This window comes from Leptodactylus fuscus, chromosome 8 (genome assembly GCF_031893055.1).
Source record: "Leptodactylus fuscus isolate aLepFus1 chromosome 8, aLepFus1.hap2, whole genome shotgun sequence".
Classification (NCBI taxonomy): Eukaryota; Metazoa; Chordata; class Amphibia; order Anura; family Leptodactylidae; genus Leptodactylus; species Leptodactylus fuscus.
The window spans coordinates 70,210,086-70,227,450 of NC_134272.1; the positions used below are offsets into that span (position 1 = coordinate 70,210,086).

At 41.9% G+C, this 17,365-nt stretch overlaps 1 protein-coding gene across 1 annotated transcript in view; it reads left to right on the forward strand.

Moving 5' to 3' along the window:
- LOC142216350 (dynein axonemal heavy chain 11-like) overlaps positions 1-17,365 on the forward strand; it is a 249,638-nt gene that overhangs the window by 137,150 nt on the left and 95,123 nt on the right. Inside the window, exons 50-52 of the mRNA XM_075284114.1 lie at positions 9,188-9,289; positions 14,011-14,145; positions 16,891-17,064. Of these exons, the coding sequence (XP_075140215.1) occupies positions 9,188-9,289; positions 14,011-14,145; positions 16,891-17,064 (411 nt within the window). The remainder of the gene's footprint in view (positions 1-9,187; positions 9,290-14,010; positions 14,146-16,890; positions 17,065-17,365) is intronic.

Genomic DNA, 17,365 nt, shown 5'->3' on the forward strand with positions numbered 1-17,365 from the left:
CAACAATGAGAATCACATTTGACAGTCAAGACATCCTGTGCACACGTCCCTCTAGTTGCTAGAAATTGATGAAGTGAGACATTTTACAAATGTACAACACCAAACATGTCATACAGATGTCAATATTGATCCGCACTCTCCGCACTGCTTTATGTCCTGTATTTCCTAAGGTCATACGTGTTCATGTAGCAGAATGTGAACAGTGATTTATTCCCCATAAGAAATCCTACATAAAAACATGTTACACAGCAATAGTAATGTGACAACTACTGGTATGTACCAGAACCTGGACAAGACACACAATGGTATCACAAATACAGAGATAATAAAGAGAGTGGTGTCACAGTACAGAGATAATACACATAGTGATGTCACAGTACAGAGATAATACACATAGTGATGTCACAGTACAGGGATAATACACACAGTGATGTCACAGTACAGGGATAATACACATAGTGATGTCACAGTACAGAGATAATACACATAGTGATGTCACAGTACAGAGATAATACACACAGTGATGTCACAGTACAGGGATAATACACACAGTGATGTCACAGTACAGGATAATATACACAGTGATGTCACAGTACAGAGATAATACACACAGTGATGTCACAGTACAGGGATAATACACACAGTGATGTCACAGTACAGGGATAATACACACAGTGATGTCACAGTACAGAGATAATATACACAGTGATGTCACAGTACAGAGATAATATACACAGTGATGTCACAGTACAGGGATAATACACAGTGATGTCACAGTACAGAGATAATACACACAGTGATGTCACAGTACAGAGATAATACACACAGTGATGTCACAGTACAGGGATAATACACACAGTGATGTCACAGTACAGAGATAATATACACAGTGATGTCACAGTACAGGCATAATACACAGTGATGTCACAGTACAGGGATAATACACACAGTGATGTCACAGTACAGGGATAATACGCACAGTGATGTCACAGTACAGGGATAATACACACAGTGATGTCACAGTACAGGGATAATGCACACAGTGATGTCACAGTACAGGGATAATACACACAGTGATGTCACAGTACAAGGATAATACACCCAGTGATGTCACAGTACAGGGATAATGCACACAGTGATGTCACAGTGCAGGGATAATACACACAGTGATGTCACAGTACAGGGATAATACACACAGTGATGTCACAGTACAAGGATAATACACCCAGTGATGTCACAGTACAGGGATAATGCACACAGTGATGTCACAGTGCAGGGATAATACACACAGTGATGTCACAGTACAGGGATAATACACACAGTGATGTCACAGTACAGGATAATACACACAGTGATGTCACAGTACAGAGATAATATACACAGTGATGTCACAGTACAGGGATAATACACACAGTGATGTCACAGTACAGGATAATACACACAGTGATGTCACAGTGCAGGGATAATATACACAGTGATGTCACAGTACAGGGATAATACACACAGTGATGTCACAGTACAGGGATAATGCACACAGTGATGTCACAGTACAGGATAATAAACACAGTGATGTCACAGTGCAGGGATAATATACACAGTGATGTCACAGTACAGGGATAATATACACAGTGATGTCACAGTACAGGGATAATATACACAGTGATGTCACAATACAGGGATAATGCACACAGTGATGTCACAGTACAGGATAATAAACACAGTGATGTCACAGTGCAAGGATAATAAATATAGTGATGTCACTATATAACAAACAATTATTTTATACCAGATATCTGCCACAAACATAAGAAGCATGCCCTGATGTGCTCTGCCTGTACTTATTGCTGACCTTTGCCAATGTATAGACTACCACATGCGGTTTGCTGTATGGTTCTTGGTCTTACAGCAAAATTCCACCCCATGGCTACAGCATGAAAATTCAGTGACAGGCTATATCCATGTGGAATGGCTCTTCAGATCAGTTTCCACTGCAGAAAATCGACAGCAGCTTTGCCCAAATTCCAAGGCAGAAAAACCTGCACCAAACAACGTGGGTTTTTGCTGGGTAACTCAAAGCAAAATTGCACCTAACATGTCACTCTGTATATTGCAAAGGGTGAAATCTGCAGTAAAAACCTGCAGAATAAATCGACATGTCACAGATAAGAAAATGCAAGTCAGCTTACACTGTGTGGTTTTTATACAACAAGTGGATTAGAGTTGTAAAAATCTCATCTACTGTGTACTATAAAATGCTGCACGGCGCAGTGTTTATGTCACTTGAGGATATCCATAGGATTGAGGATAAAATGCTTATTGATGGGGGCCTGACTCCGGAGATCCCCACTGGTCTTGAGAATGGGAGGTTTTATTTCCATTAAGGGTAAGTTCACACCGACGCGGAGGCTGCCTCAGAATCCGGTCCAAAAAACGGCTAGCCGCAACTGTCGGTGCAGTGCATATAGTGCAGCAGCATCCAGTCGCAGCATTCTGCTCCGGATTAGGCCAAAATGTATGAGCCTAGCTGGGAGGGAGTGTCACGCCTCGGACGCTGCGGCAGATTCCGACACAGAATCCGCGGCAGGAAAGGGCAACTCGCTTCTATTTTCCGAGAAGATCATAAAACTGCTAGTGGAAAAAAGAAGTGAACGACTCCCTTTGAAGTCAATGGGAGGAGTTTTTTGTAGCCGGATTCTGAGGTGGATTTCACGTCAACTACAGTACTCTACTGTCTCTGGGGCACCCATTGAATTGAATGAAGTGGGGTCACATCTGTGCCCACCATGGCTACATTCTCAATGGGAGTAAAACACACCCAGTCCTCAGGATCAGTGGATCAACATGGATCAAGGAAGTCATTTTTATAGCTGAGGCCCCATGTTGCAGAAAAGCTGTTGCAGATTTTGCTACGGTTTCTTGAGCCAAAGCTAGGAGTGGATTCACCCGTAGGGAGACATATAAGAACTTCCTATATATTTCCTATTCCTTTTGTAGCCCTTCTTGGCTTTGGCTCAAAAAACTGTAGCAAAATTTGCAACACAAATCTGCCTTTCTGCAACGTCCCGAATGTCCAGGAGCAACGTGTCATCCTTCATCTGGCAGAAGGCCAATAACACTAACCTTTCCATGACTGGTCGGAGGCAGAGACGGAACAATTCTATTCTCCTCGTCTGCTAGTCGCCTCTCCGCCACGCTTCATACAGATTGTGCTGTTTTCCTTTGACTTTCTCTTTTTGTTTGATGTATGTGGGAAAGCAAAAATGGGAGTAATCCATTGCGTATGATTAAAGGCTTCCCTCCGCTCTCATATGTCAATCTATTAATGTACTGTTAGTTCAGATGTTAGCATGATGCATTTTGTCACGGCTAGGGCATTCATCACAGGTAGATGTAAAACTTAGACAAAAGTGTACGTTCCCATTAATTGTGAGAGGCCCCATTCATCTTACCGGGGCGTAATTAATGCTGCTTGCAATCTTTAATTTTTCACTATTTGTCATGATGAATATTTCGTTTTGCCCGTGTTATTTATCAATCTGCTCTCATACCTCCTGGATGCTTCAAAAAGATGTATGTAAGTACCGGATTATGTGCCCGAAACAATTGCATGGCGTGTGAGATTTTATTCTTCGATGATACATATCTATACAGAATTCTTAGTTATTTTCTAGCCGTTCAGACGCTCATTGTGATGTGATGGATGTGCTTTTTCTACCAGAAACTGATGACTGGTTTAGTTGGTTGAGCCGTGTATTTAGTTAGTTGCTTCTATTCAAGTTCACTTCTGACTTGTCATATTGATGGCTCATATACTTATTATCCTGATATGTTGTTATGTGATATGACTATGTGAATGAGTGACATGGAGAAGCATGCTGTGTGCTCCCGCCTTATTGTTGTGTATCTATGAAGATCTGGAACGTCTGGGCGTTCATGTGGCTGATACAATATGATCTACCCCCGTGTCACCAATATAGGCCCCTTTAAAGGGAACGTGTCATCCAATATAGACGTGATATAAAACATATAAAATGTAATTTTATTTAGATTTTTTTATCCTTTTTTTCCTGTATATATATATATTTTTTTTAATCTTACTTCTACTGTGCTTCAATAACAGCATTTAGTGACATGCTTTACTGCACAAGAGGCAATAGTGTGGAGTGGAGTTTTCTAGACATGCCGTGTGCAAGGAAGCAGAGTAGATAAGCTGTGACGTTATCCATTGCCACTATTGGATGCATTGGTGGATCAGCGGTGTTATCAATAGAGGTGTTATCGTATATTGAAATCCTGTCTTGTTTGGGGTGCAAATGAGGTTGCTGCTCCAAAGAAAACCTCTAAAGAATTGGCGAGCGTCAGTTATTGTTAGGTTTAGGGACCAGAGTGAAAATTGCAAGATATAATAGTTTAAAAAAAACAAAAATAAATAGTGACATGAAAAATGTAAAAAATACATAAACAATAGAGATGAGCGAACACTAAAATGTTCGAGGTTCGAAATTCGATTCGAACAGCCGCTCACTGTTCGAGTGTTCGAATGGGTTTCGAACCCCATTATAGTCTATGGGGAACATAAACTCGTTAAGGGGGAAACCCAAATTCGTGTCTGGAGGGTCACCAAGTCCACTATGACACCCCAGGAAATGATACCAACACCCTGGAATGACACTGGGACAGCAGGGGAAGCATGTCTGGGGGCATAAAAGTCACTTTATTTCATGGAAATCCCTGTCAGTTTGCGATTTTCGCAAGCTAACTTTTCCCCATAGAAATGCATTGGCCAGTGCTGATTGGCCAGAGTACGGAACTCGACCAATCAGCGCTGGCTCTGCTGGAGGAGGCGGAGTCTAAGATAGCTCCACACCAGTTTCCATTCAGGTCCGACCTTAGACTCCGCCTCCTCCGGCAGAGCCAGCGCTGATTGGCCGAAGGCTGGCCAATGCATTCCTATGCGAATGCAGACTTAGCAGTGCTGAGTCAGTTTTGCTCAACTACACATCTGATGCACACTCGGCACTGCTACATCAGATGTAGCAATCTGATGTAGCAGAGCCGAGGGTGCACTAGAACCCCTGTGCAAACTCAGTTCACGCTAATAGAATGCATTGGCCAGCGCTGATTGGCCAATGCATTCTATTAGCCCGATGAAGTAGAGCTGAATGTGTGTGCTAAGCACACACATTCAGCACTGCTTCATCAAGCCAATACAATGCATTAGCCAGTGCTGATTGGCCAGAGTACGGAATTCGGCCAATCAGCGCTGGCTCTGCTGGAGGAGGCGGAGTCTAAGGTCGGACCTGAATGGAGACTGGTGTGGAGCGATCTTAGACTCCGCCTCCTCCAGCAGAGCCAGCGCTGATTGGCCGAATTCCGTACTCTGGCCAATCAGCACTGGCTAATGCATTGTATTGGCGTGATGAAGCAGTGCTGAATGTGTGTGCTTAGCACACACATTCAGCTCTACTTCATCGGGCTAATAGAATGCATTGGCCAGCGCTGATTGGCCGAATTCCGTACTCTGGCCAATCAGTGCTGGCCAATGCATTCTATTAGCTTGATGAAGCAGAGTGTGCACAAGGGTTCAAGCGCACCCTCGGCTCTGATGTAGCAGAGCCGAGGCTGCACAAGGGTTCAAGCGCACCCTCGGCTCTGATGTAGGAGAGCCGAGGGTGCACTTGAACCCTTGTGCAGCCTCGGCTCTGCTACATCAGAGCCGAGGGTGCGCTTGAACCCTTGTGCACACTCTGCTTCATCAAGCTAATAGAATGCATTGGCCAGCGCTGATTGGCCAATGTATTCTATTAGCCTGATGAAGTAGAGCTGAATGTGTGTGCTAAGCACACACATTCAGCTCTACTTCATCGGGCTAATAGAATGCATTGGCCAGCGCTGATTGGCCAGAGTACGGAACTCGACCAATCAGCGCTGGCTCTGCTGGAGGAGGCGGAGTCTAAGATCGCTCCACACCAGTCTCCATTCAGGTCCGACCTTAGACTCCGCCTCCTCCAGCAGAGCCAGCGCTGATTGGCCGAATTCCGTACTCTGGCCAATCAGCACTGGCTAATGCATTGTATTGGCGTGATGAAGCAGTGCTGAATGTGTGTGCTTAGCACACACATTCAGCTCTACTTCATCGGGCTAATAGAATGCATTGGCCAATCAGCGCTGGCCAATGCATTCTATTAGCGTGAACTGAGTTTGCACAGGGGTTCTAGTGCACCCTCGGCTCTGCTACATCAGATTGCTACATCTGATGTAGCAGTGCCGAGTGTGCATCAGATGTGTAGTTGAGCAAAACTGACTCAGCACTGCTAAGTCTCTGCATTCGCATAGGAATGCATTGGCCAGCCTTCGGCCAATCAGCGCTGGCTCTGCCGGAGGAGGCGGAGTCTAAGGTCGGACCTGAATGGAGACTGGTGTGGAGCGATCTTAGACTCCGCCTCCTCCAGCAGAGCCAGCGCTGATTGGTCGAGTTCCGTACTCTGGCCAATCAGCGCTGGCCAATGCATTCTATTAGCCCGATGAAGTAGAGCTGAATGTGTGTGCTTAGCACACACATTCAGCTCTACTTCATCAGGCTAATAGAATACATTGGCCAATCAGCGCTGGCCAATGCATTCTATTAGCTTGATGAAGCAGAGTGTGCACAAGGGTTCAAGCGCACCCTCGGCTCTGATGTAGCAGAGCTGAGGGTGCACAAGGGTTCAAGTGCACCCTCGGCTCTCCTACATCAGAGCCGAGGGTGCGCTTGAACCCTTGTGCAGCCTCGGCTCTGCTACATCAGAGCCGAGGGTGCGCTTGAACCCTTGTGCACACTCTGCTTCATCAAGCTAATAGAATGCATTGGCCAGCACTGATTGGCCAGAGTACGGAATTCGGCCAATCAGCGCTGGCCAATGCATCCCTATGGGAAAAAGTTTATCTCACAAAAATCACAATTACACACCCGATAGAGCCCCAAAAAGTTATTTTTAATAACATTCCCCCCTAAATAAAGGTTATCCCTAGCTATCCCTGCCTGTACAGCTATCCCTGTCTCATAGTCACAAAGTTCACATTCTCATATGACCCGGATTTGAAATCCACTATTCGTCTAAAATGGAGGTCACCTGATTTCGGCAGCCAATGACTTTTTCCAATTTTTTTCAATGCCCCCAGTGTCGTAGTTCCTGTCCCACCTCCCCTGCGCTGTTATTGGTGCAAAAAAGGCGCCAGGGAAGGTGGGAGGGGAATCGAATTTTGGCGCACTTTACCACGTGGTGTTCGATTCGATTCGAACATGGCGAACACCCTGATATCCGATCGAACATGTGTTCGATAGAACACTGTTCGCTCATCTCTAATAAACAACTCTTCAAAAAGGATGTCTAACATAAAATCTGATAAAAAAAAAAATCCTCTGGTGACACATTCCCTTTAAATAATGATATTATCAAGCCGGGTTCACACAGGGTTTGTTTGGACCGGATTGTGACGCGGAGGCCGCCTCAGAATCTGGCCCAAAAAACGGCTAGCCGTGACTGGATACTGGTGCAGTGCATACAGTGCATCGGCATCGAATCACAGCATTCAGATTAAGCCCAAATGAATGGGTCTAGTCATAAGGGAGGTGTTGCGCCGTGGACTCTGCGGCAGTTTCCACCACAGAATCTGCCTCAAGAAAGGGCATATCGCTTTTTTTTATTTGTTCCCACTCACGGAAAAAGGAACGCATTCAATTTAATGGGATTCGGTTTTTTGAGCCGGATTCTGATGCGGATTCCGCATCAAAATTTAGCCCAAAAAACCCAGTGTGAACCCGGCTTAAGATGCCCTATGCAAGTTAGGTCTTCTCCACGAGGAGTAAGGTGGAGACCCCTCATTCCGGAAACGATTTACAGATTTTACAGCGTTTTGTTTTTTTTTGGCCAAAGTCAGGAGAGGGTTGAAAAGGAATGGAAAATATAAAGGAAGCTCTTAGACGTTCCCTTCTGTTAAATTCTGTTCAATCTAGTCCAATGACTTTGGCTCAAGAAACTCAAAAGCTACAGGAAACTCTGCAACAAAAAACACTGTTTCTGTAGGTCAGTAGGTCGGTAGGTAGGTATCCTGTAAATTTCAGAACAAAAGAAAAAACCTTGAAAAATGACTTGGGAATAAAGATGAGCAAACCAGTTATGATTGAACTGGATTCAACCTATGCTTTCCAAAAGTTTTGGGCTTGACTCAAACCCAAAACTTTTGGAATACATTACTCATGAATTACTATTTTGTTCTGAGATATCTTTTAGAGATGAGCGAACACTGTTCGGAACAGCCGTTCCGAACAGCACGCTCACAGCACGCTCCCATAGAAATGAATGGAAGCGGCCGGCACGCGGGGGGTTAAGTGGCCGGCCGCTGGCAAAGTCTGCGTGCCAGGTGCTTCCATTCATTTCTACGGGAGCGTGCTGTTCGGATTGGCTGATCCGAACAGTGTTCGCTCATCTCTAATATCTTTCATCTACATAATAAGCAGAAACCCAGGGGAGGTGCGGAAACATAATAAACATCTATGCTCAGGTCTCTCGGACTTCCACTGGGTCCTCCTCAGGTCTGGGTCTCTTCCAGCCACCTTGGTGACCTGAAAGATTGACCTGAAACTAAACAAGTTCTGACACCCCCCCCCCCCCCCAAAAAAAAAACAAAAATTTGAAACCAAATAATTGGAAAAACCTATGAATATTCGACAAAGCAAATCTTTAGAAATTTCTAGATAAAAGTGACTTGCTGCTGCCTTCTGGATTGCTGCTGGCCAGGTTCCAGATATCAGGGATTTCCAGCAGGAAAGACTTGATGGCCTCAGAACCAATACAGTAGTCACTGATGTCCCACCACTCATGTGCTGACTCTGCCAAGACCTGCACTGTGTTCTACTTCCTCGTACTGTCCCGACACACAGGAAATGCCCACTGACCCCACCAGAGAGTGGGTGCATGCTGTGTTGAGATAGGACCAGGAAGCAGAGACCAGCAGGGACTGGGTAGCATTGGGAGTGGACCAGTGGGAAATTCAAGAGTTGAGCTTCAGTTCTTGTAAGTATTAAAACTGTATATATGTTATAATGTAGAAATACGGCAACACAAGTCACTTTTCCTGGTGATATCTTGTTGTTTTGTGCTGTTATTGTGAACTGTGTTCATTTTGACATGTCATATTCCTGTAGATTTTTTGTGAAGTGGATTTCAAGCGTCAGTCTCTGTCTCAAGCCAACACAGACTTGGTCTACGCAGCGGAAAAACTAGAAATCATACAGAAGAAGCTTGAGGTATGAAACCACGTATCTCATTTTTGGGGGGTTGCTTTGGCATAAAGGATAGAAAACAATATAAGGCACATTATGTGGTCATCTGAAGACCACGTATGATAAAAACTATGGCCAAACTAATCTTGCAAAATATGATTGTAAGATCTTAGGTGGACTGAGACAACTGCCCTCCATGGTGGCTCCAGTAGGAGGAAAAAAGACTATGTTTAGCATCCACATTTTCCTATAAAACAAAAAAATATATTCATGGGCTAGAAAGGCTACACGATGTTCAGGAGATCTGCTCAACCATATGTGTTTTGCCATCAAAAATTCTCTTCTGTAATAGAATCTGATCCCCAGGAGAATAATCGAAGCTAGAGATTGCAGACGGCAATTTTCTGAACTTGTTCATGGTTGGTCTGTAAAGTCTGTTGATCAAGATAAGAACAAATCACCACCGTATGCCTTAACCCGGCATCTCTCCAGTTCATTGATGGGAACCAAAAACTGGCAAAAAGTTGTCTAAATCCTTATATCTCTACTATATGGTCAGCTTATCTTCACATACTGGTTGTTAATGTGTGATCCCTAAACATGGATTTTGGAGGCCACTTCTGCATGGGCTGTTTATTGACAATACATGCTCCTTTGCTGTCAGTCCTTAAAGGATTTATCCAGTTCCTGAAAATATTTGACCAAAAACTTAGAATGCTTCAAAATAAACAGCAAAAAGTAATGCTCATTTTACCAATCCCCATTGAACCTAAGCCATCTCTTCTGATCTCTGTATTCTGATCCTTCGGCCCGGTTAACATTTGCAAACCTATACGTATTACCTATGACACCACACGGACCCTACAGACTATAATAAGGTCCGTGTGGTTTCCGTGTGAAACATACGAGAGAAAAGTGTTGCTTGCAGTAATTTTCTCTCTGCATGTTTCATGCGGGAAACAAACACAATGGGGCAATCAAAATCCAAAACACACCGCTACACTAAACGTGTGATAATTGCCTTCGAGAAACAACTGGTTGCACGGAAACCCTCTGACCGTGTAGGGGTGATACGCAACGCAACAAAGAAAAATTTCTTCCAGTAACCAATTTATATAAAACTTAACTTTTACTGTAAAATAATAAAAAACTGGGAATTACATCACCATGTGAAGAACACGAACATTGACAGGCAGCTGACGCGTTTCAGGACTTGTATATCATCGTCCCATCGGTGAAAGCTATGAGTAAGGGACGATAATATACAATTCCTGAAACGCGTCAGCTGCCTGTCAATGTTCGTGTTCTTCACATGGTTATGTAATTCCCAGTTTTTTATTATTTTACAGTAAAAGTTAAGTTTTATATAAATTGGAAGAAATTTTTCTTTGTTACAACGGGGCAATGGCAATTCCCATTTGGGGGAAATTTTTTTTAAAAAAAATCACAATTTTTTGCAAAATAACCCCAATTTATTCAGGTGTAGAAGGCATACTAAATCTGTCCCATTGAAACCAATGTGTTCTGAAAATGGGTAATGTGACGGCTGTTACAAAACCGGCGATCACGCGACTGTTTTTTTACTGTTGTGAAACGGAAAAAGTTCTCATGGTGGACTCTAACTCCAATTTATTTCAAAATTAAATCAGCTAGCGGAAAAATGAAGCGCCCTGCCCAAATATTGGGTGGAATGGGATCAAGAAATCCTCCTGCAGGGGCAACACAGTGGCTCAGTGGTTAGCACTGCAGCCTTGCAGTGCTGGAGTCCTGGGTTTGAATCCCACTACGAACAACATCTGCAAGGAGTTTGTATGTTCTCCCTGTGTTTGCGTGGATTTCCTCCCATTACCATGGAAGTTAAGAACCTTTAACTTAATGTATCCTTTCCTTAGATTGCCGGTCCTAGATAGGCTAAAATAAGTTTGTAGAATTCTAGGAATGTAATATGTAAATGTAACATTTTTAAACAAGACCCTGTCACATTTACCTTGCGAACGCTCTGGAAACGTATTAACAGACACATTGCTCGATTTGGCACTTTTTTAAACATTGAATTTCAGTTTTACATGAAGTACAAAATAAGTTTTGAAAGGAAGCTGATGATGAAGAAGAAATGCAGCGGGCATTTAATAACTAGAACAACGGCGAGATAATTAACGGGCATGCATAAAGATTCATGCTTTATACCAAAATTTTAATTTTGCACATAAATGTGCCTGATGTAGGCAGCATTTAATCACCTAGCTGACAGGAGTAACTACTTTCATTTAACCTTGACTGAAGATCATGAATTCTAACAGGTTTAATTGGGTACATCATTTAACAGAATGAACAGAGCAAATTTTTCTCAATTCATAGCGTCTGATTGACATGCACCAGCAATGCTACGTCGCACAATTAACGTTGTTCTGTATTCCAGATATGGACAGCAATTGCCACCGTGATGTGACATTGTTTGATCATAGTGGCTAAAAAAAAAAGCGAGTTGTCTTTACCCCTTGTTTAGAAAAGGGCAAAGTTTAAAATTAAGGAGAAAAATGAGAAAATGAGCGACATTTGTAGCCCGCTTCTTTTATTGTTTGTTCTAATTTAGTCACATTGATATGCAAAAAGTGGAAGGGACGCAAAAACAGACACTGGAAGTTGGTCCTCATGTCCGTAGCTGCTATGTATTGTATGGAGGCGCTGACAAGGAATAACATTTCTAGTACAATTGTAAAACTTTTTATCTTATATGTATATATAAAAAAGGGGGATTCTGTATAAAATATAGTATTACTTTATGTATGATTTGTGTATAATATATGATGAAGAGTAATAATACCCCCCATTGCTCATTCTAGAAAAATTGTCTAATTCTTCCAAAATATCTCCTATCTAGCTCTCTCTCTCTCTATCTATCTTTATCTATTTATCTATCTATCTATCTATCTATCTATCTATCTATCTATCTATCTATCTATCTATCTATCTATCTCTATCTATCTATCTATCTATCTATCTATCTATCTATCTCCTATCTATCTATCTATCTATCTATCTATCTATCTATATCTATCTATCTATCTCCTATCTATCTATCTATCTATCTATCTATCTATCTATCTATCTATCTGTAGCTATCTATTTATCTCTTCTATCTATCTATCTATCTATCTATCTATCTATCTATATCTATCTATCTATCTATCTATCTATCTATCTATCTGTAGCTATCTATTTATCTATCTTATATCTATCTATCTATCTATCTATCTATCTATCTTCTATCTATCTATCTATCTATCTATCTGTAGCTATCTATCTATCTATCTTCTATCTCTATCTATCATCTATCTATCATCTATCTATCATCTATCTATCTATCTATCTATCTATCTATCTATTTATCTATCTATCTCCTATCTATCTATCTATCTATCTATCTATATATCTATCTATCTATCTGTAGCTATCTATCATCTATCTATATACATCTGTCTGTGTACTTCATTTTTATGTATTTGTTTTTTTCAATAAAGCTTTACCATTAAGTGGGTTTTTAACAGGAGAGTAGTATGTACTAAAACAGACGTGTCAGATACAGCGTCAGGTCCTCTTTCAGGCCAAAGCTCCATGTTGTGGAAAAACTTTTTTTTTTTTTGTCTCAGATTTTGCTGCGGTTTTTGAGCCAAAGCCAAAGGGAATGGGAGATATATAGGAAGTTCTTATATTTCTCCCTTCTGCTCAATCCACTCCTGGCTTTGGCTCAAAAAAACGCAACAACATCTGCAAGAAAAAAGCTGTATTTTCGCAACATGGGGCCTCAGTCTAAGGCTGGGCCGGAAACACCACAGGAAAAATCACAGCGTTTTACAGTACTTGCAAAGTGGATGGAATTCATGCGAATCCCATCCCCACTTTGCGGAGAAAATCGCAACACGGACACGCTGCGATTTCCAAAACCGTTGTGGTTTTGAAAATCGCAGCATGTCAATTATATCTACGGAAATGCCGACGGCTTCCCCGTAGATATAATTGTAACAGAAAGTCCAAGGAGGAAAACTCTGTGAACTTTCTGTTCAAAACGCTGCGGGAAGAACCGCAATGCGGTTTTTCCTGCAGCGCTTTAGTGCAGAGTTTCTGGCCCATGGGACCTTAGCCTGTTAAGTGATGACATATGATGAAGATCACTTTATGATCGGGAAGGATCCTACCTTTGGGATTCCACCAATCCTGAGAATGAAGGGGCTTTACAATGGATTCATGGCTCCTTCCGTTCACTGCTTGTCCCTGCACGGTGTTGGTCCTAACCTTCCTGCTGTGCGGGAAACTGCAGCATTTACTGGAATGGATCTGTGCTGCCGTTCCTTTTACAGTTGGACACACCATTGTACTAGAAAAAACACCTTCACCATTAATAGTGCTGCCGGTACCTGGCTTTTTTTGACCCATGGTGTCGAGGACTGTAGAAGCTTTTTTTTTTTCTTACCTTATATTCTGCTTTAAAGAAACCCGTGGTATATTATTCTATCTATAAGCATATTTTTCAAGATCACATAAAAACCACTGTGTTTTTGACAACAGATACGTGACTTATAAGACCCTGCCACGCACAGCTAGTATTTACTCGCCCTCCGTTCAGGTCTGTTGAATGGCATTGTGATGCTTTTTTTTTTGTAATATTTAATAACCTAGTTTTTTTTCTTTTCATTATTTTATAAAGTTTTTGAAATTGAGACTATTATTTTCTTTATCATTTAAAGGAGCTAGACACCAACCTGGCGGCCTTAACAGCTGCCTTCGAAAAAGCCACTGCCGAGAAAATCCGCTGTCAAGAGGAAGTGAATAGAACTAACAAGACCATTGAGCTGGCCAACAGATTAGTGAAAGGTCTGGAGGTGAGGTCCTACAGGGCAGGCTAATGAAGCAACCTACAGAAAGTACTTCTTTGTTATACACTACTGATCTGGCAATAACAGAGGCACTTAGCTGGGGAACTGATGAGCTGAAAGGAATTATATCATTATCATGCATTTATTTTCATGGGAGAAACGTATTTCTGACCTTTCTACATTTTCTGCACTTCTTTTGTCGAGCTTCAGCGGAAACATGAAACGACGAACCTAAAACCAGAAGCCATAAATTTTGGAATATTAAGTATTATGTATCCGCCATAAATGTGATTAATTAAAATGCAAGGAGCGCCAATAACAATAAAACAACGTTAATGGTGCTTTTTAGGACTGGTTTTTGCCGGCGAAGATGTTGTCACTTGGCCAGTGGTGTAACCCTTTACAAGCCAACATCTTCGTCTCCGAAATCCATCATCGACCGCTTTTGCGTTGATGGAAGTCATGAAATGATGTTGTTGTTGTAGTGGTTTTGGGTTTGTTTTGTTTTTGGAAGGGATTGTCACTCAAGGTATCACTCCTAATCCGGTCAGTAAATGACACCGGGTCTAGCAAAGTCCATGGAAATATTAATTTGGTGAATTCCTCTACTCCTTCCATAGTAATAAGTTGTGATTGAATTTCAATAAATAAAGGTATTCCACAATCCCGGTGCCCAACACTTTACGTAAATTTTATTTATTGCTTTAGGGTTGGTTAGAGAAAATTTCCTGTGGGTATGGGTAGATGTAAGGTATGGTTTTGGAAACGTAGCATGGTTGATATGTCTCGAGCCATCATCCATACAGACAAGATGTATACTGTACCTAAACACAGGCTTCACTGTTACTGTTCCTAGAATCCCATGAACCTTCTTGGAACTAAAGATGGGTGAAACTTTCAGGATTTGTTTAGAGTTTGGGTGGCTAGGGTCCAAGATTTGTTTCAGGTCGAACAAGTTCGGTACGAACCATGCCTTAAAACATGCCCGGTTCACATCTGCGTTGGGGTTTCCATTTGAGGAGTTCACTTGGGGACCCCCCCAAAACGGAAGCCTATATTTATTAAAAAGCAGTTACCTGAGAAACTGAGAGACTATAATGGGGTCCTTGTTGTTTCCACTTGGTTTCCACACGAAACATGCAGAGAGACAAGTCATGCAAGCAGCACTTTTCACTCCAAATGATTCGTGTAGAAACCACACAGACCCCAATATAGTCTATGGGGTCTGTGTGGTTTCCTTAGGTAACTGCTTTATAATGCGTTTAGGTTTCCATTCTTGGGGTCCCCAAGCGGACTCCCTGAATGGAAACCCAAATGCAGATGTGAACCGGGCCATAGACCCAAGAGTATAATAAATGGAGGTCCCAGAGAGGTGAAAAAATGGAAAAACATTCATACTCACCTTTGGTTTCCTAATTTGGACCTCCTCATGACCACAGGTGTATGATATCACCAGGAAAGCGTAAGACACCGCGAGGGGTCTCCACCTATTATACTCTGGGATTTGGAGACTCTCCAGAGCATAATGTGGCCGCCATTTTAGATCACCCAAGCCGAATTTCCATTCATTTCATTTCATAAATAAAACTATTTGGACTATTAGGCTCGAACCTGACTCGGTACGAATCTATTCGCCCATCTCTACTTGGAACCCAAAGGAAAGTTTTGCCATTTTTATTGCCAGTATTTATAGAATAAGGATTCATAAAGCATTACATATTGTCCAATAATTCATAACATTAAATAGTTCATTAACTCATTACAAGCCCGCGTAGAAGACTAGGCTGCGGTGCATCGCTCAGAGCAATGCCGTTCCTTCAAGGTGCTCGCTGTCAGGCCATAGATCATAGTAATCTGGTAATTGATGTGTCAGGTAGGAAACATTGTTACATTCTACTAGTTATTTGTTGGCTCATTGCTCCCTTGTTATGTGAAGCTGTGCGCTATATAGATACATTTAATACAGAAAATAATAAACAACATAGGAACTAAGAATGCGGGTAATTAGTAATGATTATATCCATATACCCAAAGAACTACCACCATCATCATCAAACCAGCAGAATCCAAATCTAGACCATGATATATTATTATTTAATCGAATGCCCTTCTATAGTAATGATATAGTTCCTATAATCACCCGCAGAGTTATACTATATACTGTAGAATAATCCAAATCCCATGGTGTTCTCATGATCAGTTTGGTGCAGGTGACCGTGTTTTCAATGGGATGTTCCCTATTATTTTGTGTGCATTGGCGGCCATTGCTGGTTATTCTGCTCCAGGCAATGAATACAAAGTGAAAGACATTTAGTATAAATCCACAATCAGTAAATCCTGTTCAGAAGGATCAATATCAATCTTAGCTGAGGTTTTCATCTATAAATATAGATAACCCCATGTGGTCCAACTTAATATGAAGCTATTTAACATATTAGGACTGACCTTTATCGCGTCCTCCTACTTCAACTCCTTGCATGCTCAATAGGTGTCGATCTAATGATTCCGTTGTAGTTGGAATTAGGCTCTATACTGTCAGGTGGGTGGTCCCTGTCTGTCTGCTCCACCCCAGGACCGCCCACCTGACAACAGACAGCCTGATAAGCATGTTGGGTGCTCAAACTAATAACACAGGTTGCTCAGGAGTGGTGGTGGCTAGAGAAAAAATTACTAGTGCACCTATTAAAGGATGCAAAAATTGGAGATGTTGTAGGTCAAGCTAATTTACTAATAATGTAATTTTTTTCACAGTCAGAAAATGTTCGATGGGCTCAATCTGTTGCTTTATACCGTAAACAAGAGCAAACCCTATGTGGAGATGTTCTGCTCACAGCTGCCTTCATCTCTTATGCCGGCTCATTCTCCAAGAAGTATCGTCATGAACTTGTAGAGTATTTGTGGATGCCATACTTACGGACTCAGAAAGTAAGGCTTGGGTTTTGACATTTGCAAGATTGTTTCAAGAATATGACTACAGTGTAAGCCATGTTCACGATAGTGTTGTATACTGCTGTTGTCTGGCCATTACACACGTATCCTTTGATGATCACACAGTGCATGGCTCTCCTACCAATAACAAGTAATAATAGGGGTTTCCAGATGTAGGATGTAATCCAACCTACAATTCACATATCATTGGGGCACATTCCCAATTTAAAGGGTCTCAGGTGAATGTGCATCTGGGGTTGGCTTTTTTTCCTGCAAAAACAAAGAATCAGGCATGTTG